At 48.2% G+C, this 27206-nt stretch overlaps 4 protein-coding genes across 7 annotated transcripts in view; 1 reads left to right on the top strand and 3 right to left on the bottom strand.

Annotated features, from left to right (window-relative positions):
• Positions 1-245: 245 nt before the first annotated feature.
• On the bottom strand, positions 246-8432 carry fam167ab (family with sequence similarity 167 member Ab). Of its 3 annotated transcripts, XM_061243979.1 has the most exons (4): positions 7189-7270; positions 3222-3291; positions 1440-2164; positions 246-532 (listed from the first exon to the last, which is right to left on the bottom strand). In XM_061243979.1, the coding sequence occupies exons 3-4, from the start codon at positions 1779-1781 to the stop codon at positions 269-271; spliced, it is 606 nt and encodes a 201-aa protein (XP_061099963.1). In that variant the 5' UTR covers positions 1782-2164; positions 3222-3291; positions 7189-7270; the 3' UTR covers positions 246-268. The 3 variants fall into 3 exon arrangements, with proteins under 3 accessions (XP_061099963.1, XP_061099962.1, XP_061099961.1); XM_061243978.1 differs by lacking the exons at positions 3222-3291; positions 7189-7270 and adding an exon at positions 8316-8432; XM_061243977.1 differs by lacking the exon at positions 3222-3291 and having other exon boundaries at positions 7189-7315.
• A 21-nt stretch (positions 8433-8453) lies between these two features.
• On the top strand, positions 8454-14373 carry enpp5 (ectonucleotide pyrophosphatase/phosphodiesterase 5). The gene is made up of 4 exons (XM_061243975.1): positions 8454-8513; positions 9646-10498; positions 11202-11378; positions 11737-14373. The coding sequence occupies exons 2-4, from the start codon at positions 9646-9648 to the stop codon at positions 12138-12140; spliced, it is 1434 nt and encodes a 477-aa protein (XP_061099959.1). The 5' UTR covers positions 8454-8513; the 3' UTR covers positions 12141-14373.
• Positions 14374-14967: 594 nt separating this feature from the next.
• On the bottom strand, positions 14968-21403 carry enpp4 (ectonucleotide pyrophosphatase/phosphodiesterase 4). 2 transcript variants are annotated; one of them, XM_061244156.1, is made up of 5 exons: positions 21244-21403; positions 20625-20724; positions 19426-20334; positions 17915-18085; positions 14968-17679 (listed from the first exon to the last, which is right to left on the bottom strand). In XM_061244156.1, the coding sequence occupies exons 3-5, from the start codon at positions 20237-20239 to the stop codon at positions 17306-17308; spliced, it is 1359 nt and encodes a 452-aa protein (XP_061100140.1). In that variant the 5' UTR covers positions 20240-20334; positions 20625-20724; positions 21244-21403; the 3' UTR covers positions 14968-17305. The 2 variants fall into 2 exon arrangements, with proteins under 2 accessions (XP_061100140.1, XP_061100141.1); XM_061244157.1 differs by lacking the exon at positions 20625-20724.
• A 4794-nt stretch (positions 21404-26197) lies between these two features.
• LOC133128192 (cerebral cavernous malformations protein 2 homolog) overlaps positions 26198-27206 on the bottom strand; it is a 6708-nt gene continuing 5699 nt past the window's right edge. The window contains exon 6 of the mRNA XM_061241534.1: positions 26198-26478. Coding sequence (XP_061097518.1) covers positions 26198-26478 — 281 coding nt within the window. The remainder of the gene's footprint in view (positions 26479-27206) is intronic.

Below are 27206 nucleotides of genomic sequence, written 5' to 3'. Positions count from 1 at the left end.
TAGCTTTGTAGGAGCGGTGTCGTTAGCGCTGTAGCTTTGTAGGAGCGGTGTCGTTAGCGCTGTAGCTTTGTGGGAGCGGTGTCGTTAGCGCTGTAGCTTTGTAGGAGCGGTGTCGTTAGCGCTGTAGCTTTGTAGGAGCGGTGTCGTTAGCGCTGTAGCTTTGTAGGAGCGGTGTCGTTAGCGCTGTGGCTTTGTAGGAGCGGTGTCGTTAGCGCTGTAGCTCGCGCTGTAGCTTTGTAGGAGTGGCGTCGTTAGCGCTGACGCGCCGCTAGCAGAGGGAGAAGCGGCGGGAGTTGATGTTCATCTTGGTGACGCCGATGAGCCGGAGCGGGCTGGACAGGCAGAAGCCGGGCGTCAGCGGGAAGTCGCACAGCAGGTCGGAGAGCTCGTCGCGTTCCTCCAGCCCATAGGTGGCGTCGTTGAGCATGGAGCGGTGCAGGTGGCACGTCTGCTCGATCTTCAGCTCGATGATGTCGCCGCGCAGACGCAAGAGCTGCCGGGCCAGCTGCTGATCCTGCAGCCTCATCTCCGTCTGCGCACGCACAGGGAGCAAGCAGCCAATCAGCACTGAGGGAGGGCAGGGGCCAGGGAGCAAGCAGCCAATCAGCACTGGGTGGAGGGGAGGGGCCAGGAGCCCCCAGTGCTAATTGGCTGGTTGTTAAATATGTGTGTGTGTGTGTATGCGCAGTGACAGAGCAGTCCATACTCTACGTCATAATAGACAAGAGCGGTCACACTTGTGGAACATCATTCACACTCTCCTGCCCACATTACTGTTGCCCACTTTAACAGGAATGACAGCCCAGTTTTACTAGCAGAGGGCACAGGGCGGTCATGCCTCTGTGTCCATCTAACAAGCTTATTAGTGGGGCAGCACACACTGGGAATGAACCCTGGAATCCTCTCTTAGGGGAGCAGCCTGAGCCTATGGTTAAGGCTCTTGACTGGGGCCTGGAAGGTTGGTGGTTCTAACCCAGCAGCCACAATAAGATCTGAGCAGCTGTGGGTGTTAACCCCACATTGGCCCCCTTGTGTAGTCCAATGAACTGTGAGCTCTGGATAAAAGCATCAGCTAAAAAACTGTAGTCAGTGTGTTCAGCCATTTGATAGAGGTAGGGGTGGCCAGGCCAGAAACATTTTGGGGGCTGTGTTTCAGAAACCCCTTATGGCAGTGGTTCCCAACTCTGTTCCCGGAGATCTACCGCCCTTGTAGGTTTTCATTTCAATCCTAATTTGACACACTTGATTCCAACTGTTTAATGGGGTTGTGCTTTGTTAGGGTTGGAGTGAAAACCTACAGGGCTGTAGATCTCCAGGAACATGGTTTCGCAGCCCTGCTCTAGCTGTTGAATGAGGGTTGGAGTAAAAACCTGGGTTGGGGACCGCTGCCTCATGGGGTATTTTTTTTGGCGGGTGGCGGGGTGGGCCGGGCTCCTCACCAGTTCCTTCCTGAGCCAGTCGAGAGCCTCGTCGATGTTCCCAAACCCGTTGAGTCTGGCAGGGGGCCGAGTGGGTTTGGGTTCAGGACGCCCCAGGGAGAACGGCGCCTCCTGCTGGCGGGGCCCTGGCAGCGTCTGCGGAGCCCCGAGGCCCCCGGAACCCCGCTCCTCCAGGCGGGCCCTCCAGGCCAGGTACGACGGCCTGCGGGTCTCCAGCCTCAACTTCTCCGCCAGAGCCTTCAGGCTGCCCAGGTGGTCGTCATGGGCAACCCCCACAATCCCCTGCTGCTCAGGGCAGCCGACGTCCTCTATGGTGACGAGGGGCAGGGACATCGTGTCCATGACAACAAAAATAAATAAAAAATCCACCAAAAAGCCCCCCCCAAAATAAACAGCAGCAGCTTCTTAAAATCAAGTTTCACAAAGGATATCTATTATAGCTTCGGTTTTGTTTCGATATTTTACTTGAATTGTATTAGTACTAATGTCCAGAGAAGGTTAGTTGTTTATGTATTGTTGCCCAGAGCTCTGGATGCCTATTCTTCGCTGTTGAAACGTTGATCGGTCAGATCGATGAGACGGACCCGTTTAGGTCCGTGAGGCACCCCGGTGAGATTGTGGCTCCCATGGAGACAGACGGGGGAAATGTCCCAGGGAGAGAGCCCAAAAACATCTCCATCACCTCCAGCCAAATACCAGGAACACACACGGGATGGGAGTTGCAGCTGAAATGAGAGACCGAATCACACACGTTAGTTCAGCCCGATTCCCCCCCACTCCTCACCCCGTTTACATCTGTGGTCTCCAACCCTGTTCCTGGAGATCCGCAATTCTGTAGGTTCTCACTCCTACGCGAACAATGCAAACGTCATTCAACAGCTAAACAGCAGGGCTGCCCAACACTGTTCCTGGAGATCTACCGTCCTGGAGGTTTTCACTCCAACCCTAACAAAGGACCGTAGATCTCCAGGAACTGGGTTGCGATGTTTGCACACAGCTGCTCTAATGAGCCGGGGTCACTGGCAAACAGCCTTTGATCCAGAGAGCGATATTCCGGACCCAGAACAGGTCACCATGGCGATCCTCAGACCCAAGCAAGCGGTTTCCATAGCAACAGGCGGCAGTCTGAAAGTCCAGATCTTTTCCAGTCGCTTCGTCTGTGTCTTTATTTCTGAGACCCTCTGAGTTCCAGCTGGCTGGCTGTGAATATGGACCCCCTCCACACCCAGCATCCAGCACAGACAAGGCACCAAGCTACACCCTGCCAAGACCCTAGTGCCTGCCAGCACCATCAAATGCCCTACTAGGCCCCCCCTCAAACACTTTTCCAGGACCCCAGCACTCAACCAGCCCCCTACAGATCCCCAGCACTCAACAAGCCGCCTACAGCCAGCAGGTTCCTGCTCAGTGCACCTCCACCCCCAGCCCAACAAAGGACCACCACACACGGCTTTTTACTCCATCGTCTAATCAGGTCTGTACAGGGCTGATCTGGTCTGTAACCCCGTGTTTTCACAGCGAGTGATTTTGGACAGGAAGTCCATTCATTCATTCATTTCCTGTGGAGCTGTGAGCGATCAACCATGGCTTCAACTTTCCCCCCCATCGACTAGTGAAATGCAAATGATAAATGACAAATGACAATCAGTCCCATTACATAACCACAAGAACTTAAGTAGTAATTCATTCAATCGCGTATTCCCGTTCTTCACTTCGTCAGAAACGTTCCTCCGTCAACCAAGTGGATGGAAATTTGCTGCTCAAACTTTCATTTCAACTTACAGACTCGAGACTCGAGACTCAAGTGCTGCATGAACGCGAACCCCCTTGTGATGTTCCTTAGTGGCACGTTCTGAAAGACAAAATTCAATAACACCACTTTAGCAGAGAAACACTTTACGGTGCTGCCAAGAAGCAAGGCTCCCAAAAACGTCCCTTCTGAAAAAAGCGTGGTCTGGTGCCAGATGACAGTTGGGCTAGTTCAGCTAGGTCTGCCGTTATTGGGCACTCCAATCCCACCCACACATACATACACACACACACACACACACACACACACTCTCTTATCTGTAGATCAAAGCGCTATCAGCCTTCAATCAACTTAATTACCCTTACATTCAAGCTTAGTTGCTCACTTGAGCTCCATCAACATTTTACCAATTCAAAGACAAGTTCAAATTTAGCTCACATTTCCAAAGGAAGGATTTGTTTTTTAAAAAGTGAATAAATAAAATATACTGATGGGATTAGAAATCTAATCATAAATCTCTGCGGTTAGACTGTTCAGGTGTGCCTCGTTACGATTTAAGAGTGTATTTCTGAATGGCTGGTCATAACAGTAGAACAGGAAAACTGCATTCGAGATGACGAAAAAGCCAAGAACTCTAGTCTGCATTTCTCATTTGTCTCAATGTGGAAAAGCCACACAATGTACCGGTGAAGAGCCTCTCCCAGACTTTTGATGGCTTTACAATGCCATTAGCATTTGTGCCATGCTCGTTAACTCGTTTTCAGACACCATAAACCCACCTACTCCCCCTGGTGGCGGCTGGGGAATTGCAGGTCTTTGGTCTCAAAGCGATTGAACCAGTGCCAGAAGTGGGTTTGGACTGTTCATAATCAATCAATCAATCAATCAATCAATCAGTCTGTCTGTCTGACTGTCTGTCTGTCTGTCGCCATCCACACTGTAGCACCAGGTCTCACAACAACAGCACAGCAGACATGTAAACTAAACCCCTGGCCCCTTTTCCGACAACCCCCCCCAGGCCAACGACCGACACAAAGCCATGGGAGTTTCCTTTTCAGGGTACCTTTACGGATGATCTCATCTTTCACTGGAAAAAACATCTTGAGGAATGAGATGTTTCCTAATTAACGCACAACACACTGGGACTCTCCTCTTAAAATATCCATTTATGTGTATTTGAAACCGAGTTCTGAACCTTTTGCGTCCTGTTAATGGCTATACCACTCCTTGCAGTTGCACGCGTCACACGGTCGCTCTTTGAATATTCCGCTCGACAAAACGACGCATGAATGCACGTCTCAGACATGCAGCTCCGACAAACAGACAGAAAGGGAGCTTGGACAAAATGTAAAATCATTTTCAATGCTGGCCATTTCTGTCATATTTTAATTTAAAAGCAGAGAGGGTTTGTGTTCGCTCAAGACCAGGGTGACGCTCTCCAGCGGTCAGCGATGATGATCATTTCAGAGTTTAATGGGATCGCCGGTGACGTCACCTTCTACCACCGTGCTAGCGCTCAGCGCTCCAATTAACTAGAAGAAGAAGGTGGACCTCCGACTGCTCCACAGGCTGCCAGGCCAGTGTGATTATCAAAATAGAGCCTGTCAAGTTATCCGATTGGAGGAAGAGCTCCAAGCAGAAAAAAAACAAAAACAAACTTACAGTTAAATGACCCAATGTCTGCACTATCTAGGGCAAACTTTAGTGAAACTTTTTATTTTGTTGTCATTTTGTTTGCATTGCATGCAGATTGATGAAGAGGAATATATAATCCAGATTGTGGACAAAATGAGCACTGTGATAAGGTGCTGTTATTACATGCAGCATGGAGATAATTCACATGGTGCTTTCCCCGAAGCAAAGCAGCAAGCTCTCCGATATATGCACTCTTTGTTTTACGTCAAAACTATACACACGACACATTCTACATTGTCACAGCCGTGTACATATTCTTCTTGTTCCTGCTGAATCAGCTCTTAAGCAAAACACCTTTATCACGCGGCTGGGCAGAACAGCATCGTCTGACTGTGGATGAACATACAGACACAAGCACACGTGATTGCTTAAGTGTACCTTATCTTGCACCAGATATATCCGTAATCGTAAACGTGAACCGTAAGGACGTGTCCAGCACTCTACACCACTCCCCCAGGCTGTCCGTGTTCTCACGTCCTCTGTATAGCAGGTAATGTGATCCGATTGCTTATTTCACTCCTGTTGCACCAAAAGCCTTCCTTTATCGCCCTGTTCCAAGGCCCCCTTCTATGTCCTTGTCATGAATTATTTATCAGGCCTGCCATTTAGATGCACTGTAAACCTGGGAATGGGACTCAAAGCGACCACAAAGAGGTCTCGGAGCCTAAGCATCTCCCTGCTTAACCCTTTGCGGAGGAGGTCATTTGGAATGTCGCATTTTCAAAATTCTGTCAGTCAGTGTTCTAGAACTCCCAATGCTCTCACAGTTGCCAGTGGCGATTGTTACGTACGGCTTCAGAGTGTTCAGTTAAGAACACTCAAAATCTTAGAACCTTACGATTCCAAGGTCACAGCTGTGTTCCGAGTAGCTTTGAGATACTGAGCTTTTTTTCTCGCATCCTGAAACGGCAAAACTGAAATGCAGGGCAGTTCTCCAAAGATCAACATGACATGCACCCAAAAATGTACAATATCAAAATCATATGAAATTGTCAGTTTGAACATTGTAATTCTAAGGTCTCGATCAGATATGTGTGACCTCACAGCGTAAGGGGTTAAAAAGCAAGGTGCAGGGTCTTTATAGCGTATTAGCATTGTTTTACACGTCCGTTCAGCCGCCGGGTTTATACCGGGTTTATACCGAGTGAATAGAACAACTCATGCACACGTAGGTCACACTGCATTCATCTTGGATTTATTTTAGGATTGTTTATAACACGCTGCATTGTTTAGTATGGATGTCACCTGTACAAATGTAAGAGTTGTTTTATGGGGCGAGGCTGGCATTTGGTGCTTTTATGGTGCTCCGCTTGCTCTCGCGACTGATTCAATTGGATATACTTGGCTCTGTTGTTTTTCCAAGTCACTCTGGTAGGTTAATGACCATAATAAGGCAATATAACGTGTTCAGCAACGTAAAGCTAACACCCTTTAGTCAGTCGTAAAGAAGTGCGAGCGTAAACTACAACCTGACAAACGTTGAATTGACAGACGTGTTCAGCCCTCATGATACAAATATTAAACTATTCTATGTGGAAATAAACTGCGCTCATAGTACGTTCAGGGTTAATATAGCATGTTTTGGAGAGCGCAGATGGATGGGCACGTGCTATTCTCTGAAAGAACAAAAACTTCACTAAAAAGCTCTAGCAAAGAACCGTGCATCAGACGGCAAGTAACCGCCGTTTCATTAGCAAAGGGAAGATGCCTTTCATTGCTTCAAAACTGTGGGTTGAAAAACAACTTTTTATAACGGTTATTAGCCATCTGCCAGTGGCTTTGTGCGTCTAGCAGCGCATCTCGATCCGTCCCCTCCCGCCCGCCGAACTGCATGGCTATGTAATTGAACATCCACAAACCTATCACAGGGAACAACTTTATAAGTGCCATATAGTATGGTTTTAACTTCGTATCCACCACTAACAATGCATCGGTAGCCTACTAACTAATTAGCCTGCAGGGCAAAAAGGCTGCCTTAGCCCTAATTGACTCAATCCTCATTATCGAGCTACAAAAAGACGAATACGTATTTGCAAATATTTCTAGATGTTAAATAAACAATGTACACCATTAATAAAAAATAATAAATAAATAAACAATAAGCTACAAAGATAATAAGTAAGCAACACAGTAATGCTACTAATTGCCTGCAATGCCCAAACTACTACCGCGCTGGTGGAAATCAAGGTTTGAAAATTTAGCAGATTTAATGTTTGGGGCAGTTGGGCTGGGGATTAAGATCATCCCGGTTCCTATCAACTGAATATGAGGCTTCATATTTTTTTTCGAACAGCGCCGACTCACCTTCTTCAAAACGTATGTCCCTTTTCGCCTCCACTCCACTACATGCGCAGCTGAGTTGTTTCACCCTCCAGAGATTTCTCCGCTTCTTCACACTGGTTTGAGAATTTTCTGTTTTTTGAGGGACCATTCGAAAGAGGGGGGTGGATGGGTGGGTGGGGGTTGTGTCAGGTTTTGGTTGCCCGGATACGGTTTTGTGTTCAGGGACGGATCCGTGTCTGTGTCTAATGAGGCGCATGTGCTGCGATGTACGGACGCGTCCAACGTCGAAATGGACAAGTCTACGGGACAGGAACCTCCTAAAGTCCTAAAGCCGTCGGTATTTCGAAATTTAGTTTAAATGCTGGTTTCACTGACATGGATTCATATTAATCCTGGACTAAATTGGGGTTTGTATGTAAAATCTCCATTCAAAATTTTATTTAGTGTAGGGCAAGGCTTAATCTGTGTCTGTTAAACTGACCCTTAAACTATTAGACCCTTGCAAACTATCATAGCCTCATATTTAAAACATGGGAGAAGATTTTTACGCAGCTAGTCATTTAATTTGTTTTAATGCTCAAGCAGATACACATAGTTACAGCACTTGGGATGTTTTAATTACTTGTTCTTGGAAATGTTTAACAGTGAAGAAACGGAAGCTAAATACATAATTCTGTGCCAACAGGTTGTTGAGAAGAACCTGGATTCAAAACTGCACTAGCCTGACCCCTTGTGGCCACGACGAGGATGCACAGCGCCGCGAGATGATACGGAATTCTGTGCTTTCACTCCACCTCAGCACACTGCAATTGACCCACCGTGATCTAATCTTTGAGTGAACTGGTGGAAACAAAAACCTGGAGACACTCCGGCTCTCCTCTACTGGAATTTTCCACCCCTGTAGCTTTTGTAATATCAGGTAATTGGAGCAAAATACTGAAATGCTCCTCAGAACCATTTAAGACCCACTGCTATCGAAAACCTCATCACTTCATAAATCATTTATTTTCTTTGTCATTTTTCAGAGACCATGCTTTGCTGAGAATTATTTTTGTTCAAATCTTGAATGCAAGATGTTATCATATCATACAGCATATCCATTTGCTCTGACGATGGATAATCGCTTCGTCTACATTGCTAATAATTACCTTAGTCGCAGAGTATGTTCTTCGTCTGGTCAAAGGTATGTAATTCTACGCACTAATTATTAGCAATGTTTTGAAGTCACTTGGAAGTTGTTTTGGCTAACGCCTACAATAGTTCCCGTTATAACAGGTTGTGGGCGGGACTTCCGGTTTGAGAAACGTCTTCTTTATATTCAGCAAGTGCAGGTCTGCAATAACAAGGTAGGCATGTCAAATTGCATGCAACGTAAATGTCTTTTCATCTTTTGCAATGTTGATTTCTCAGGTCTTATGCGACAAATAAAGTACATTTTACCGTTTACATATTTTGCAATTGGCGTGAACCGCATTGAGCAACAATTTGCTTATAGCACGATTGCTGTCTAGCTTACGTTAGCTAGCAAGTTCGCTAACGTTGGCTGATTTTTATAGCTTCGTCGCTGCATCTCGACGACCGAGTATAGCCAATACAGGGCGGTAGTTATAAAGGTTTACCTCGTATGAACCTTGAGTGTAGGGAAGATCATGGCAGGCTACGCGCTGCTAATTAGCCTACAAGCGTTCTAGCGTTATACACTTGAAACTGAAAGAACTAGGCGGCTAATTTCAACAGGATTTCTTCACAGTAAAAAAAATATAACCACCCAAATATTAAATTCCATAACGCTGCTGACGAACGTTATGGAAGCAATATTCAAGAATGATCTTGCCTTTTATTTGTCATCCAAATAGCAATAACTTGCTTACCTATATGTGACGTTTGTTTACGAAGTTCACCGCTAACTTGAGCTAACGTTACATACGAGAAATGGACGTGTATGTGCTTTACAAATAAAATAAGAGTTTTAAAAATCAATGCAGTTATGTTTGCAGAGTCATTTTGTTTTTTGATAATATCAACGATTTTGCATAAAATTTCACATTAAAAAACCAAAAACAAATATTATTATTAATATTATGTTGAGCACTGCGTGTGTGATGTGATGTTTGTGTTTCTCTGGCCCAGCCTGCCTTGTTTGTGCTTTGAGTAGTGTGTGTAATGTGTTGATATATTTGTGTTGAGTGTTTTTGTGCCCCAGTGTGTAATGTGATATTTGTGTTTGGGTACCCTCTGGGTAATGTTTGTGTTTCGAATATTTGGTGTGCAATGTGTTTATGTATTTGTGCCCCAGTGTTTAATGTGACGTTTGCATTTTAGTACTTGGTGTGTAACGTTTGTGTTTTGAATATTCGGTGTGTAATGTGTTTATATATCAGCGTCCCAGTGTATAATGTGGTGTTTGTGTTTGAGTGCTCTGTAATGCATTTGTACATTTGTGTTCTGTGTTTTTGGCGCTCTGTTTCCCGCTGTAAGATGGCAGACGGTGAAGTCAGCGCCCGCTTCCTGCTGGGAGTCGTCGCCATGGCGACGCTGCTCCCCGCCTGTCGGCCCCGGGACCTCCAGCGCCTCCTGCTGGTCTCGTTCGACGGCTTCCGCTGGGACTACGTCCGGCGCGTTCCCGCGCCCAACTTCCGGGCGCTGCTGGAGGAGGGGGTCGGCGTGGAGCAGATCGAGAGCGCCTACGTCACCGAGACCTTCCCCGACCACTACACCCTGGTGACGGGGCTCTTCGCCGAGAGCCACGGCGTGGTGGCCAACGAGATGTACGACCCCGACCTCAACGCCACCTTCGCCCCGGGCCGGCCGGGCTCCCGCGACCCGCGCTGGTGGGACGGGGCGGAGCCCCTGTGGGTGACCAATCAGAGGGCGGGGCACGGAAGCGGCGCGGTCATGTGGCCCGGGTCCGACGTGCCGATTCGCGGGACGTACCCCACCCGCTACCTGCCCTACAACGGCTCCGTGGAGTTCGAGGAGCGCGTGCGCGGCCTGCTGGGCTGGTTCTCGCGGGGGGGGGAGGAGGAGGAGCAGCCGCCAATCAGGCTGGGGCTCCTGTACTGGGAGGAGCCTGACCTCAGCGGCCACGCCTTCGGGCCCGACAGCCCCCTGATGGACGACGTCATCGCCGACGTGGACGCCAAGCTGGGCTTCCTGCGGGAGGAGCTGCGCAAGGCGGGGCTGTACGAGCGCGTGAACCTGGTCGTCACGAGCGACCACGGGATGGCGCAGATGTCGCCCGAGCGGGTGGTGGAGCTGGACGAGTACCTGAGCAGGGACCAGTACACCTGGGTCGGCAAGAGCCCCGTGGTGGGCATCCTGCCCAGGGAAGGTCAGAACACCGGCGCCTCCAAACACAGACTCTACTCCCACGACCTCTCACACCAGCGCCTCCAAACACAGACTCTACTCCCACGACCTCTCACACCTGACAGACCAACGCCTCCAAACACAAACTCTACTCCCACGACCTCTCACACCAGCGCCTCCAAACACAAACTCTACTCCCACGACCTCTCACACCAGCGCCTCCAAACACAGACTCTACTCCCACGACCTCTCACACCTGACACACCAGCGCCTCCAAACACAGACTCCACTCCTAGGACCTGACACGCATTCAATCGTGCCCACATGTTTTTAAGCCAGTCGGATCGGGTTGGAACAGCATCTCAACGATTTTCTTGCCAATCTGAAAATAACAATCGGGAGCCCTCAAGTCCCGTAATCTACACCCACCGTTAGTAAATGAAATGTGCTATTTAGCTGACGGTTTTATCCAAAGCAACTGACAGTTGATTAGACTAAGCCGGGGCCAATCCCCCGTGGAGCAATGTGGGGTTAAGGGCCATGCTCAAGGGCCCAATAGCTGCACTGATCTTATTGTGGCTACACTGGGGCTTGAACCAGTCATGTACCTTAGCCACGTGGCTACAGACTACCCTGTAGCCAGGGTTAGAGTAGCTGGTCCCTTGACCCATGTGTCGTGCGGTGTCGTTACTCTGGTTTGTCTCCCCCGTGTGTCTGCGCTCCAGGGAGGCTGGAGGAGGTGTACCACGCCCTGGCCGGCGCCCACCCCAGCCTGCGCGTGTACAGAAAGGAGGAGATCCCCGAGCGGTTCCACTACCGGCACAGCGGCCGCATCATGCCCCTCGTCCTCGCCGCGGAGGAAGGCTGGACCGTCGTGCAGAACCGGAGCGACGGCCTCATGCGTGAGTCCTGAAACAGCCAGCAAGCCTCAATTCATTTAGTGCTGAAACAGCCAGCAAGCCTCAATTCATTTAGTGCTGAAACAGCCAGCAAGCCTCAATTCATTTAGTACTGAAACAGCCAGCAAGCCTCAATTCATTTAGTACTGAAACAGCCAGCAAGCCTCAATTCATTTAGTACTGAAACAGCCAGCAAGCCTCAATTAATTTAGTACTGAAACAGCCAGCAAACCTCAATTCATTTAGTTGTGCAATAATCAAATTTGTTACCGAGTTGATTATACTCCTTGCTGCTGTAATCTGTCACTTCGTTTCCCATGATACACCTGCACTCTCTCTCTCCCCGCTTCTCTTGGTCCAGATGGTAACCATGGATACGACAACGCCCTACCCAGCATGCACCCCGTGTTTGTGGCCCGCGGCCCCGCCTTTCGGCAGGGGTACAACAAGACGTGGGCGCGCTCCGTGGACTTGTACCCGCTCATGTGCCACATCTTGGATCTGCCCCCCGCCCCGAACAACGGCTCATTGGCCAACGTGCGGGACCTGCTGCGCGAAGCCACGCCCCCTCCCACACCGGCCCCGCCCCCGCGCGTCACTGACCCCACCTACGCCCGTGTGGTGGGCTCCCTATTGGGCGTGGCCTTGGTGGGCGGGTTCCTCCTGGTGTTCCTGAGGCAGGTGACCCTCCGCCAGCTTCCGGCCACGCCCATTGGCAACATGGAGATCTCCAGGCCCCTCCTACAGGACCATCTGGAGATATAACCCTCAGGGTCACTGTGTGTCTGTGTGTGAGGGAGCGTGTGTGTGTGTCTGTGTCTGTGTGTGTGTGTGTGTGTGTGTGTGTGTGTGAGAGGGAGAGAGAGTGTGTGTGTGTGTCTGTGTGTGAGGGAGCGTGTGTGTGTGTGTCTGTGTGTGAGGGAGAGTGTGTGTGTGTGTGTGTGTGTGTGTGTGTGTGTGTGTGTGTGTGTGTCTGTGTGTGAGGGAGAGAGAGTGTGTGTGTGTGTCTGTGTGTGAGGGAGCGTGTGTGTGTGTGTGTCTGTGTGTGAGGGAGAGTGTGTGTGTGTGTGTGTGTGTGTGTGTGTGTGTGTGTGTGTGTGTGTGTGTGTGTGTGTGTGTGTGTGTGTGTGAGAGAGAGCATGCATGCGCCTGTGTGTGGGACTGTTGGTGAACATGATCGTTTTAGGTTTAGGTTCAGTGTCATAACCATTAGCAGTGTAGCCGCACTATGAGTGGACGTGTTTCTCTGCCTTATTGTCAAAGGCTACTCATATCTAAGCCAGTTTTCAGAATGGAAGGGAATTCTGTTCCTCGGGTTCAGTATAAGGGAGATATGTAACTGGAATCAGATGCATAGATGTGTGTCTTAAGGTGGTTTTTAAGGTTTCTTTGTTTGTTGCTTGAGTGGCTTTTTGATAGGCTGTGGTAAAGGGAGTGTTGTATGTGAAAGTTATCGGTGAATTATTCAGAAGACCTGCTACCATAAAAATGGAGAAAACTTTGCACACTTTGAATTACCCAATGTGAACTTTCCTCACTGTGATATAAGGTATAACCAGGAAGAGTACAGTAGAGTGGAGTAGAGTAGAATATAGTACTTTATAGTTGAGTAAAGATTGGAGTGGTGAAGCCCTGCTTGCGTGAGAGATCAGTAAAAAATCAAGTACCCTTTTTGCCTTTTCTGATTGGTTTCTGCCAGTCTGTCTCCGTGTCGCAGAAGTACAGTATTTATTTGGTGACTTTGTTGCTTTACCTGGCATTAATTACATTAAATGACACATTGTGAGGAATACTTGTAACTACTAAATAATTTCGATACATAATTAAGATCTGGTTCTTTCTTTTATGTGTTGGGAGGAAATCAGAAAATAGTGTTTTTACTTAACGTAGACATGGCTTCCTTTTTGAAGAAGAGAGAGTCATTGCTGGTGATTGCTGTGTAGATTCACATGCAGTATGAAGACACTGCTCAACTTGCAGATTGAAGTTTCGGTGGAAACTGAGCCATCATGGCGGCATGAGCAGAGCCACAATGGCTTCCGTGGCGGTGCACAGGAAAATCTCCTTAGTGATGGGTCTTCTATGTAATGTTTTTTTTTTTTCATGTTTGAACTTTAAAAATGCTTTATCTGTGGTAATGGCATTAGTATTACGTGTGTCCTGAATTTTGTTTTCTTTTGTAAAATAAGTGTTTTCAGAGTTTCTGTTTTGCACTAAATGTTAGAATGGGAATGAGCTTGCCGGGCTGTGCGCAAAGTGTCTCGGACCGTCTCGGGAACGAGCGACGCCTCGCTTGTGAACTCGGAAACTCGGTCGCTCTGACTCGGGAGCCCGGAGCTACGAGCACGGAGCTTTCTGGTTGTTCCCTCATAGCAACCGTTGCTAACGTGAGCACCACTCACTCGACTGCTGCTTTTGACATATGTCCGGATATTATATTACATATTATCCTGGAGATCTACCTTCCTGTAGGTTTCCACTCCAACCCTAACAAAGCACACCTCGCATCTTCAACAGAATGAGATCTCGTTGAGCAAATGAGTAGAATCAGGTGTCCTGAATTTGGGTTGGAAGGAAGATCTTGAGGGACAGGTTTGGGCAGATGAGATTAAATATAGTATTTCTCTCAATGCGTTTCCTGAAGTGGTCTGAGAACTTTGCTCACAGCGGTCAAATCTCCCATGCAAAGGGACGTTAGCACTGTGATGTAGTTTTACCAGCTACAGCTACCAGGAATTTTAAATAATATATTTTTATGCATTATGTGTGACAGTGGCTGCCTTACTGTTAATAATTCATCATTTGTTGCTGTTGTCCTGTTCCTCTTTATGTCCATTCAATTCTCATTGGAATGCATGCACTGTACAGGGAATGTTCCAGAATGATCCTGTTGAAAAGTTCCGGAAGCCCTGACATCGAAAAAATGTCAAGTTTCCCCCAAATTCACTCTGGGGGGGGAAAAAAAATAAAATTAAAATAAATGAAAAGTTTTTCTTTCTCTTCTTGTTTATTTTGTATTCAGTTTTATCAGACAGGTGCACAAAGTGTGCCTTTGGCCTCCCACTGAGCCGGACTGTGGAGTCTGCATGTTTGATGCTAATGTGGGAGACTTAATGGGCAGCTTGTAGCCTAGTGGCTAAGGTGCTTGACTGGGACCCGGAAGGTTTGTGGTTCAAGCCCCGGTGTAGCCTCAATAAGATCCACACAGCTGTTGGGCCCTTAACCACACATTGCTCCCAAGTAGCTAGGATGGAGCAAATGCAGAGGACAAGTGAACCTCCTCGGACAAGAGAGAACACTGAGTACGCCTCACGAGCTGGACGTGTGTTTTGGGGGGGATTCCCGGTTTTGGGGTGCGTACACTTTCACACGCAGCGACGCCTTGCTTTTCAGGAAATGGCAGACGTGGCGGAACAGTGCTGGGGGGTGACTGATAGTATAGTTAATCTCCGCCCCAGCGGAAGGTTTAACAGATAGTGTTATCACGCATACGGTAAATAAAGTGGGGGCTGTTCTGCCACTGACCCTTTCATGGAGCAGGGCTGGGACTCCAGCGCGAGGACAAATGACCTTCCAAACGAGGACGAAAAAATTAAGAAATTATTTCAAAGATTTTATTTCCATTTAGGCGAAATATACAGGCACACTGCACAATTAATTCTCCAGTGAATCTCAAGAGATTGAACACATTTCTCATCTTTTCATTCTATTTGAAATAGCAGTAAAAAAAAAAAGGTACTACTTCACAATGTCAGACATGCAAATATGCACTCATACAGAAATATTGATGTGTTCACTATGCATCCATACAGCAGTATTTGTGTGTTCACCAGGACCATAGAGAAACCGGCTCTGGACTTGTGTAATATAGGGCCGGTATTATAGACACAGCTTAAGCTTTGTCCTGAGTTATGGAGAATCAAGCAAAATTTTATTTTGTTTAGGACTTAGACTTAATATGCGTCTGTGATACCAGTTCCCTTATCAAATTCAACTGTGTGGATTTTATACACCCAATATTCCTGGGGAGAAGGCTTTACCTTCTACAATAGAGCAAGAAATGTACCTGCAATGCAACCTTCAAGCAAATAAATAAATGTCAAGTAAAAGGTTTTGATTGATTATTCAAAAAGACAGAAAGTTATTTCAGACAGTAAACAAAAAACTGAGCACACCAACCAAAACCACAACAAGCCAAAAAAACTTTGGTGCCATTTTCTTACAATTAAAAAAGTTACAAATGCGATAACCCTAACCCTTAGAAACAGTTCTTTGCATAGCTTTGACCAAGATCACATATCAAAAAATACCTTTAAATTATTTAATTTAACCCACATCAATCCAGAAAATGAAACTTGAACTTTTTTCCACTTTTCAACAAATAAGTAACAGCTCTTTTTAAAAAAAAATATACATACAGTACAGCAGAGAAGGTAACAGACAGTGAAGAAAGTTCCACGGTGGGGGACTCAAACCCGCTGCCACACAGGACCTTGCGTATTGCTTAAGAGCTGGACTGTGCCACACGTGTGGCCCCATTCTCTCCCTTTTTAAGATCGTACAGCCTCAGCGTCGCTTCAAAGCGGCTGGGCTACATTCGTACAGCGCCGCTACACTTTACTGCAAAAGGCCGCTTTTACCACCGCTGCATCGCCACGAGAGATCGTTGTCCCTCCGCAGCACTGAGCTACGAAGCCACTCGACACGCAAACACGACAAGCGTTCAGGAACCGGACACAATAAATACCACCGCTGGCCTGGACCTCAAGCCTCAGTACCAAGCCGTACAGAGAGGGGCGGGGCCCTATAAAGTGTCATTTGTGCCATTTTTGGAAAAAGTGAAGTATGTGTGGACAGGATGTGTGTAGCTATCAAACATTCTTACAGGAAAAGTAGCAACATAGTACAAGAACAGTGTATGCTAGTCCTGTTCGGTTTGGTTTGTCTGTGGCATGAAGACGGCGTGTTATTTTATTTTAACTACAATAAGGTTACATGAATTGGCATTGGCTGTTGACCAACTACTGGGAATTTAAAATGTACAGCTTTGTTTATGTATTTGTACATTATTAATTCATGTTAACAGCAACATTAGTTAATAATTGGAAGGAAAAACTGCTGATGTATGTGTTAATGGTTAACACATTTAAAGTTTATCCTATAGTTTGCTCATGTTACACGAGTTAATACATTAAATACATTAATGATATTACATATTTCATGCTTAATGTATTTGTACACCAATTAATTAATGTTATCAACTATATTAGTTAATGCCAGTTAATGTGCCCTTATTGTAAAATGACGCCCTGTCCTGCTTGTTGCCATGGTGATAAAATCATTTAATTCAAGTACATTTTTCATCCTATGTCTTACTGGGTCTAATATGAAGGAGTGTAAATATGAAAGTGTAAATATGATGCTGGAGTCTTTATTTCCTGTAGACTTTTTTCAGAGGAAGGAACTACTTTCCAACCTCTTGTTGTTCGTCTAATTTACTAATTACTATAAATCAATTAAGAGCTAAATTAGGACATTTCCGACAAAAGCTTAAGCTTCTCACTCACGGAAACACAAGGTTACAATCTGTTCTCACGTAGGTACTGAAACCCACGCAAGTGATGAAAGTACAACATTTTCTGATCTGCGTAAATGATATGCAGCTAGAAAAAAATCACTCTGAAGGCAATTTGTCACCATCGCGGTCATTATGCAGAAGTTAAGGTGTGGACTCTTCAGTTAGGTTTCGATTTTTAAAAGGCCATATCTATAGTTATCGTTATAGCTACCATTCCTGGTGCGGACGGATTCCGAAGCCAGTCTTAAGGCTCCTCCTCCTCAATCTCCTCCATTCAGCCAATCACAGGGTCGTCGTCGTGCGGACGGATCCGAAGCCAGTCTTATGGCTCCTCCTCCTCAATCTCCTCCATTCAGCCAATCAGAGGGTCGTCGTCGTCGTCGTCCTGCTGCAGTTCCAGGCGGGAAAAGGGCCGGTCCACGGCGGCCATTTTGTTCTTGAGGAGGACGAAGAGGCAGGTGAGGGTGCTGAGCACCAGGAGGACCCCCACCACCAGGCCCACCATCTGGCCCAGGCCCGGGCAGCTCACCCCGGCCAGCAGGCACCGCGCCCGGGCCAGGCTGCCGTTGTTGGGCCTCCCCTCCAGCCCCAGGAGCTGGCACATGAGCGGGTACAGGTCCACGTTGCTCAGCCCCGAAACCCGCCGGCCCCGCCCGAACGCCGGGCCCCGCGCCGCCAGGAAGGGGTGCATGCTGGGAAGGGAGTTGTCGTAACCGTGGTCGCCAACTGCAAAATGTAAAGAAGAAAAAAAGTCTTATTATTACTATCATTATTAGCACTGATAGTAATAGACGTAGAAGCACTTAGTATCCTAATGTCAAAAATACTACTAGTAATAATTATTACCATCAAAATTGATTTATTAGCAATGGTTAATTTGTATTTTTGACATTAGCGATCAGCGTTAGGGTGGTGTGCGTTGGGGTTAGGTGGTGTAAAGTAGAAAAAGTAAGTCTCTCACGTCGGGGCAGGTTCCCGTGCTGCACGATCGTCCACCCTTCATCAGCGAGCAGCATGATTGGCTGGATCCTCGCGTTGTGCTGGTAATGCAGCCTATCAGGCATCTCCTCCTTCAGGTAGACCCTCATGTGGGGGTGGCATCCGCTCAGAGCCTGGTAAACCAGCGCAGGGTCTGTCCGCACACACACACACACACACACACACACACACACGACAACAAAAATGCTACATTAATTCTTGTGTTTGGAGCGGTGGGGGGGATTAGAGGTATTCATTGCCAATCACACACAATACGACCTTTGACCTTTTGCTCTCCAACACTCCCATTTGTACAAATCCAGGTTACGATCTCGGGTTACCTCTCTTACAGCTTGTCGTGGATGCAGTAAGATTCTCAACACTACATGCTTTTAGAATCTGGTCATTTGGTAATTTGTCAGCTTTGGTAAGCTGCGCCACCATGGGAAACATAGTTAGCCTGGGTCTGTCACGGCCAGGTCTAATTCACGTTTAATCACGAGGTTCGTCGTGGGTCTGGGAGGTGACATGGAACACGACAGGGCCCTGATTGCTTTGAGACGATGCTTGGGGACCAAACGGGATGTCGACAAATGAATGCAAATACACTTAAATTAATGTAACCCATTGAAGAGTAGGCTTTTTTTTTTTTTTTTTGTGGAGTTTGCATGTTCTCCCCGTGTCTGCGTGGGTTTCCTCCGGGTAGTCCGGTTTCCTCCCACAGTCCAAAGACATGCAGGTTAGGCTGATCGGAGAGTCTAAATTGCCCGTAGGTATGAGTGTGTGAGTGAATGGTGTGTGTGCCCTGCGATGGACTGGCGACCTGTCCAGGGTGTATTCCTGCCTTTCACCCAATGTATGCTGGGATAGGCTCCAGCCCCCTGCAACCCTGTTCAGGATAAAGCTGGTTAGGATAATGGATGAATTAATGTTTTCTTTCCAAAATTCTAAGTCTTAAGAGTTCTAGAACTCTGTTGGATTCCAATTGCCAGTGGTGATTGTGACATCAGCATTAGAATGTTGAGTTAAGAACGTTCTCGTCACACAGTGCGCTTAAAGGGTTAAAGACGAGCTGAAATGAAAGTTAAAGCAGCACCAGCTTCCCCAATACGACGCTAAAGTGAAACAACAGCTCAGGGGAAATTCTGAAGGGCAAGGAGTCGATTTGACGGTTATGAAATGAGGATGGGGAGTGGGGTGGCGGGGAGAATGCCCGCCTCTGTGAAAGGATATTGATTAGAGGGGCACGGAAAACTGAGAGACATTTGATCACTTCATGCACAAGAGGAGGTGAAAAATCTAAATTCAAGTAATTTTCAAGGAAGTGGATGGAAAAACAGCTTTGGTGTGAAAATGACAATGATATTAACTTTCATGAAATATACACTTCAAGAGGTGTTTGTATGGTTGTATGAGGAATTGACTGAATTGAGGAAAAAGTGATTTTAGATTTCATATTTCAGATTTTAGATTTCAGATTTCAGAAGTCCTCACCGCCAATCGGGATGATGGCCCCCACGGGGGTGAGGTCCACCACGGTGTAATTGGCGGGGTCCAGACAGCCGTCCAATCGGATGAGGCGCTCCCGGGAGCACTGCGCCATCCCGTGGTCGCTGGTCAGGATGACGTTGACCCGCCCCCACAGCCCCGAGCTGTTCAGCCGCTCCACCAGCTGACCGATCAGCTCGTCCACCTCCGCCAGGACCCGCCCCATCTCGGTGGCGTTATCCGGGCCGTAGCGGTGCCCGGAGCGGTCCGGCTCCTCCCAGTACAGCGTGGCGAACCGGACGGCCTCGTCCCGCGCCAGCCAGCCAGTCACGTTGGCCAGGCGCTCCTGGAAGGTGACGTCGGGGTCGTAGGGCAGGAAGTGCGTGGCGGTCTGGTTGTGGATGGCCACGTCCGTGCCGGGCCACATGGCGGACGCCGTCTTGAGCCCCGCCTCCTGCGCCGTCACCCAGATGGGCGTGGCCTGGTTCCACCAGAAGGGGTCGCGGAAGGAGGAGCGCTCCCGCGCGGCGGCGTCGTACATCCTGCCGGCGACGATGCCGTGGCTCTCGGGGTAGAGGCCCGTCGCGAGGCTGTAGTGGTTCGGGAAGGTCTTGGTGACGAAGGCGTTGAGCAGCTCCTCCACCAGCACGCCCTCGGAGAAGAACCGCTGCAGGTTGGGGAAGGGGTACCGCTTCAGGTAGTCCGCCCGGAAGCCGTCGAAGGAGACCAGCAGCAAGGGCGCGCCCGTTGCCGTGGCGTTTCCCGCCCGTTCGCCGGCGGCCAGGGCCACCGAGAGGAACAGGAGGATGCTGGGTAACATCCTCTAACGGGTGGGCGGGACTTGCTGCGGGACGGCCCTCTCACCTCTCCACAGGCAAATGTTTCAGGGACCGTCCGGTCGGTCCAATCACAGTGCTGCGAACGGGCAAAACAAAACCATTTGCGGTAACAATTTAGGGGCCAGCGCAATTATGAAACTCACTAATGAGAGTAAAAAATTAATTAAAAAATAATTAAAGTTATCTCGCACAAAATACAATTTCAATACAGGATTTAAAGCCACTCCACCTCCCCCCATACCCTCGCAGCATTCATTGGTTAATCGCTAGATGCCAGATTAGCTGTGCTAAAATAGTTAAAAGATTGACATCAACAATGGGAATTGCCTCGACGACACAAGCTCCACACGAGACGTGAGTGCATACCTGTATTTCTGGATGGGGAAATAAATACAGGTCGTTATCGTTAAGGCTTATCCGGCTTATTCTTCGCTGAAGTTGTGAGATGGTTCGATCTGTCGTGTCTCTAGAGCGTTCATTTAATGAGAAGAGGATAAATTAATCGTATAAAGTTATAGCCGTCCAGTACTGACAACACCAGCAGGCAGCGCACAAACGAGTCCTTTATAAATGACTCTGAGTAGGCTTTCCCTGTAAATTACGTTGGAGTTACAGCATTTGGCTTTCCAATTTAGTCATGCCAACAAATTAAAGTGCACAAAACTAAAGAAAGGAAGCAGTCAGATGCTGTAAGTGACTGTGAAATTGAAGACTCGGCAAAACAAAGTACGAACAACGGACTCCAGCTCTTTTATAATTTAAGCCGAGTGCTACACACCACACGAAGCTGTCATTTCGTCAGTAACTTATCTGAAGGGGATACTTTTAACATATCGCAATATCCGAATAACCTTCCAACGACAGGCCCGTTTTCACTTGTAAATTAAACATCAAGGTTACGAGGCGCCAAGATTACGGAAACCGAAATATTGGCTAGCCAAGGAAGTACGTAGTAGTACGAGTTTAATAAAATGCCATTACTAACCTTTCGACGCTACGACCGGACACGTGTATATTCCTCTCATATAATGTAATAGCCTATATTAGATATAGCTAGACAACTACTTGTTGATTGTTGCTAGCTAGTGTAAAACTAAAAGTTACAAAACCTCTCACGATGCTTGTATGACGTCGCAGAGCTGATTGACAGCTCCTTCTTTGCATGGTGGGTAAGGACGTGGGCGGGGTTTGTAGGGTTGCGGGCGTATCGATAACAATTCTTGCACAATTATTTTTCTTTCTTGTGTGAATCGTACTGATTTCCACTGTATGCAGTGCTCGAATTCGTGTCTCGCCTGTTGATTGTGTCACGTTTTCTCTTTTTGAACGCAGTTTTGAACTTCAAACTCATTTGACTGTGAAAACGACATTGTGTTGACAGTTCCTTTTTTGAATATTTATAGTGTTGAGCTTCCCTGGTGGAAATTTAAGCTACCAGCTTCCAGCCAAACGCCAGTTTGGTGACGGTCTGCCAGCATGGTTGCCATCTCAACGGTCTTGTCAGCTTGAACATCCCCAACCGTCAATCTTGTCAACCCAGCTTAAAGCCAGGCAGGAAGCAAGTTGTAATTTCCACCAGTGTTCTTATGAACCAAATAAATCTGATTATCCAAATCCTCAGTAAATTTTTACATTATATTTTTGGAGCAGATGCTTTTATCCAAAGTGACATGTAATAAGTGCATACCAAAGTCCTACATTCTTACTACAGAACTCAGGTCAGATAAGGTACAATTCACCTGTTCCATTCTCTGCATCATGCGTCTATACTTACCTGTCCCACTCTCCGGGGCACCACGTGTTTATACTTACCTGGCCCAGTGATTTGATGACACCTAAATAAATAAATTGCAAACCGAGAACTCTGGTCTGTGTGGTGTGAGTTTGAAAACCATAATGTTGGACAATGTGGTATTTCTACATTATATATATTACTGGCATTTGGCAGACGCACTTATCCAGAGCAACATACAGTTGATTAGACTAAGCAGGAGACAATCCTCCCCTGGAGTAATGCAGGGTTAAGGGCCTTGCTCAGGGGCCCAACGCGATCTTATTGTGGCGACACCGGGATTAGAACCACCGACCTTATGTGTCCCAGTCAGTTACCTTAACCACTACGCTACAGGCCACCCCACTTTTGTTGCAACTGCTTTAATGAGCATAAATGCACGAAAGGCCTTCGATAACACACACATGCATACGGTCCTCACAAATATGGTGAAACAAACACATGCATACGGTCCTCACAAATATGGTGAAACAAACGCATGCATACGATCCTCAAAAATATAGTGTGATACAAACACATGCATACGGTCCTCACAAATATGGTGAAACAAACACATGCATACGGTCCTCACAAATATAGTGTGATACAAATGCACAAGATGAGCCAATCATGGTACTATTATAACTCCAGAAAATCCTGGAAATAGTGTGGGTCCTTATCAAGGAAATATGGGAGTTTAAGACAAACATTTAAAAGCATCTGTAACAGGTAAAAAGGTAATGTGAGAAGCCCAAAAGTCTGTCACAAATTCTTCTTCTGTTGCCACTAATAAGAGAACACACAGACAGCAGACTTGTGTATAATATCTTTTATCACACTAAACAAAAAAAACAAAACAAAAAAAAAACTCAAAATAAATGAAAGCATGGTTATATACAGGATCATATATATGTGTGAACAAAAGGCCCAATGGAAATGTTGGACTGGTCGGGCCGGTGCGTATCTGCAGCGCTCCTGACCCCTAGTGGTGAAACATGGCACTGCACCCCTAATGCAGAATAGCAGACTCAACTTCCCACTCCACAGCACCGTCGTGTCTGCCTGCACAAAACCGCAATATAAATAAAACCAAAAATATATAGTTTTTTTTGCGTGTGTTTTATATTGTGGAAAAAAAAAAAAACTCCTTACTGAAATAACATTATTGCTTCCCCTACTCAGTCCACCCCTCCCACCCCCAGCACACAGGCACTCTTGGTATTCCCCCCCCCCCCCCCCACCGCCCTCCCCCCCATTCACCCTAAATAACCCAGAGGTTTGACACAACACCTCAAATGGGCTCCTTGGGACATTCTGTATAAAAGCTCCACTCCTATAGACTGGCACTGACAGACCCACAGGAGGTCCACAGGATAGGACACTAGGATAAAGCTAAGATAGGATAAGATGTGAGATAGGACGCTAATATGTAGTATAGGACACCAGGACGTAAGATAGGACAATAGGATGTTGGACTTAACATAAGATATTCGGACACGGGATAGGACAGTAGGTTGTAGCATACGATCCAAGGATGTAGCATGAGATACTAGGACATAGCACTAGGATGTAAGATAGGGCACTAAGACATAGGATAGGACACTAGGACATCTGATAAGACATACTTGAACGTTGCTTTTCTGCTTGCGGCCTGTAACAGCAGACGTGAGGAAGATGCCACTCGGACAGGGTTAACCCTCTCCTGCACATTTGATTGGTCCACACACCCCAGCAGCTTCTCAGACATGGGCGGGGCCAAATCAGACCGCAAGCCGGGGTGTTCAGTAACCAATCAAGAATACGAACGCTACACCTACTACTAATAAAAATAAAAATAATAATACAAAAAACACCTCCCGAAAGCTGCACTTCAGTCATGGTAAAAACAAGCTGTGCCATAGAATGGACGCCTCACCGAAAACGGGCCCTTGTGCCAGGACCGTTCTGAAATTCTGACCGATGAACCAGCAATTCCCCCCCCCCCCCCCCCCCCCCCCTAAATCAGTCACATGGGGTGTTACAGACGCACCTCTGGGCCTTTTGGATTCCAGTCGGTCCGGAACCATCCTGATCTAAAGGGAAAGCACTTATTTTTTAAATACTCGTGTAGTTTTACAACAATGGCCCGCCATTTTTTTTTTTCAGACTTACTTCGCACGAGGTTATTTTGCAGAAATCCACTTCATATTCATGAAAAATGATCAGAGGCACAAAAACAGAAGTCCCAGACAAAGCTGGATAAGGTAGTGGGTGAACTGTGACACTCATGAGCCACTGGTGATCTATAACCACGTAAAATATAATCTCTCATATCGGTTTACAGCTGTAAGCTGTAGGCATCTGCAAGTTATCGTAACTTACGCATGCTCCACTCCATCAATACGAAAGCTAGCGAGCCATCCTACTGTAACTGTTAACCTGACAGCCCACGATCTACTGTCCATTAACAGCATTATCATAACATCAGTGAGAGTGGAACGGACCCGGAAGCCTGGCGCGCGTTCAAGATGGCCAACATTAGCTAATACACTTCAACCAGAGTGACATTTGTTCTTACAGGTAAGCAACGAGTCGTGACCTCTACGTCGCATCCATTCGCATTAAAAATGCGTCGGTGGCGAACCAAATGGAATGTTCATTTAAAATCGTTCAACGGTAACCGTTTGCCGCGAGCATAGCTCGCCGTAAACGTTCGCGGTCTTGAACGCACGACAGGTACGGGGCGATGCGTCAGGTCTAACAGCCGTGTACGTGAAACGCCACCCTGACCAGTGTTGAGACGTTCAGCTGTAGCTCGACCCTCGCTGACCCTGCATGACGAAAGCGACTGAAGGAAACCTCCCCGTAACACGCGTGTTGCCTAACACGTACGGTGTTACGCCGCACGTTAGTGCTCTCGTGAGTACACGGCCGGAGCTGAAACGGCGCCCCCTGCAGGACCAGGAGAAAAGTGTTAGTCTTCAGCACTGAGACACAAGGTCATCTACCCAGCGACCAGCTAGCCTCCGAACACCTCAGCTCTGTGCGAAAGCCGTCGAGACGGAAGTGACTCTGACCCAGGGGTGATCAAATCCAGCCCTGGTTCTCTATACTCCCAGGTAATTAACTCAACAATTAGTGCTACCGATTGGTCAGACTGTCTCCTCACCTGACTCCCAGATAAAGGGAGGGAGGAAAACCAGCAGTTTTTTGGCCCTCGAGGACTGTGATTTGCTGATCCCAGCAGCAACTCAAACTCAACCAATCAGAATGGCCCTCGGGGGACACACGCCCCGCCCCCACAAGTGAAACGCCCCTTGAGAAGCCCCTCCCCTCTGTGTCCTGGCTCTGAGCAGCAGGTAAGAGCTTGTTAAAGCATAACGAGTTACCGCTGTGGCAAACTCCACACAGGAAGTGCTCTGGGAGGAGACTTGTTAACTATAGAAATTAGGGGGATGGTCAAGCCTAATTTATGCTTTGGCGACAAAATGGCTGCGAACAGAACTTTGTCCGACGATTCGCATTTATAGCTTCCAGACGAGGTGTGCTTTGTTACTATAGCAACCGGCTTCTTCCCAAACCCGTCCACATCGCGAGCTAGCTACGTAAACGAAACATCTTCGTTCATAAAAACAGGTAGCCTCGTGGCAAACCGTTATCCTAGCCATGGCAACCTTTCGTCTTCGTTTCAGTCAACCAATCACGGCTGTGTGACACTTCTGACGGGCGTCTGCGACCCTACGAAAGATCTGCAGACGTTAAAGGTGTCGAACCGCCATGGATTTGGTCTGTGGACATGTTGCGCAACACTTTGTCGCTGAAGCAGAGATTAGCCTGAATGGACCTCATAGATAACAGTACACAGGCTGTGTAACCGTGGCATTGGCAGGCCAAGTGTAACAGGCCAATTCCACGGTTTGCTACGGATGGACGCCCCACGTTCCGAGTTTCGGGGTTGCCAGAGGCGTCGCGAGACCCTACCAGGAGCAGCCACACCAGCCAATCAAGCTCAAGGCTCCGCCGCATTGTGCTGAGCCAATCAAAGCCACCGACCTCGCAAAATGGCAACAGAGACCGTGACAAAATGGTGGCCATGTTTCAGTCTGAATCCCCTCCCTCAGCAGGGGGGCTGAGTCCAGGTCCAGGTCCCCCCCCCCCCCCCCCCCCACCCCCCACCCTGAATCCCCCCTCAGGAGGAGTCCTGGTCCATGCTGCAGCCCAGCGCCTCGATGTCGTTGCTGATGTCGGAGATCATGCGGTCCCACTCGTCCCCCTCCGAGGGGGCGCGCTGCTCCTCCGACTCCTCCCCCGCCGCGTTCCCATTGGTGGTGGAGCCGGAGGCGGAGCTCACCGCCCGCCGGTACCGGCCGAAGCTGTCCGTTATGATGCCCCGCCCGTCCTTCACGCCGATCGTCTCCAGGAAGTTCTCAAAGTGCTGGCTGTCCTTCTCCGGGATGAAGGGCCGCAGGCCTGGGGGAGCGGGGGAGAGAGGGAGGGGGAGAGAGAGGGAGGGGGGAGAGAGAGAGGGAGAGAGAGAGAGGGGGAGAGAGAGAGAGAGAGAGAGAGAGGGAGAGGGAGGGGGGAGAGAGAGAGGGAGAGGGAGGGGGAGAGAGAGGGAGAGGGAGGGGGGAGAGAGAGGGGGAGAGAGGAGGAGAGAGAGGGAGGGGAGAGAGAGGAGGAGAGAGAGAGGGAGAGGAAGGGGGGGAGAGAGAGAGGGAGGGGGAGAGAGAGAGAGGGAGGGAAGAGAGAGAGGGAGAGGGAGGGGGAGAGAGAGAGGGAGAGGGAGGGGGAGAGAGAGGGAGAGAGAGGGAGAGGGAGGGGGAGAGAGAGGGGGAGAGAGGAGGAGAGAGAGGGAGGGGGGAGAGAGAGGGGGAGAGAGGAGGAGAGAGAGGGAGGGGGGAGAGAGAGGAGGAGAGAGAGAGAGGGAGAGGAAGGGGGGGAGAGAGAGAGGGAGGGGAGAGAGAGAGGGAGAGGGAGGGGGAGAGAGAGGGAGAGGGAGGGGGAGAGAGAGGGAGAGAGAGGGAGAGGGAGGGGGAGAGAGAGGGAGAGAGAGGGAGAGAGAGGGGGGAGAGAGAGGGAGAGAGAGGGAGGAGAAGAGGAAAAAAGTAGTGAAAAGCAAGCTTGCAAAGAGGCTAAAGAACACAATAAGTGTGGCTCACATTACAAATACACACAAATCACACACAATATATATACAA

Source organism: Conger conger, chromosome 5 (assembly GCF_963514075.1).
Source record: "Conger conger chromosome 5, fConCon1.1, whole genome shotgun sequence".
NCBI lineage: Eukaryota > Metazoa > Chordata > Actinopteri > Anguilliformes > Congridae > Conger > Conger conger.
This window is presented reverse-complemented; position numbering and strand designations above follow the sequence as displayed.

What these genes read in the sequence shown, in the direction of transcription:
- fam167ab (XM_061243978.1), bottom strand. Translation starts at nt 1,781, where the DNA reads ATGGACACGATGTCCCTGCCCCTCGTCACCATAGAGGACGTCGGCTGC. An exon ending in ACTGGCTCAGGAAGGAACTG is followed by an intron (nt 533 to 1,439) that starts GTGAGGAGCCCG and finishes GTGCGTGCGCAG; the next exon opens with ACGGAGATGAGGCTGCAGGA.
- enpp5 (XM_061243975.1), top strand. Translation starts at nt 9,646, where the DNA reads ATGGCAGACGGTGAAGTCAGCGCCCGCTTCCTGCTGGGAGTCGTCGCC. An exon ending in GGGCATCCTGCCCAGGGAAG is followed by an intron (nt 10,499 to 11,201) that starts GTCAGAACACCG and finishes TCTGCGCTCCAG; the next exon opens with GGAGGCTGGAGGAGGTGTAC. An exon ending in CCGGAGCGACGGCCTCATGC is followed by an intron (nt 11,379 to 11,736) that starts GTGAGTCCTGAA and finishes CTCTTGGTCCAG; the next exon opens with ATGGTAACCATGGATACGAC.
- enpp4 (XM_061244156.1), bottom strand. Translation starts at nt 20,239, where the DNA reads ATGTTACCCAGCATCCTCCTGTTCCTCTCGGTGGCCCTGGCCGCCGGC. An exon ending in GGCCATCATCCCGATTGGCG is followed by an intron (nt 18,086 to 19,425) that starts GTGAGGACTTCT and finishes GTGTGCGGACAG; the next exon opens with ACCCTGCGCTGGTTTACCAG. An exon ending in GCACGGGAACCTGCCCCGAC is followed by an intron (nt 17,680 to 17,914) that starts GTGAGAGACTTA and finishes TACATTTTGCAG; the next exon opens with TTGGCGACCACGGTTACGAC.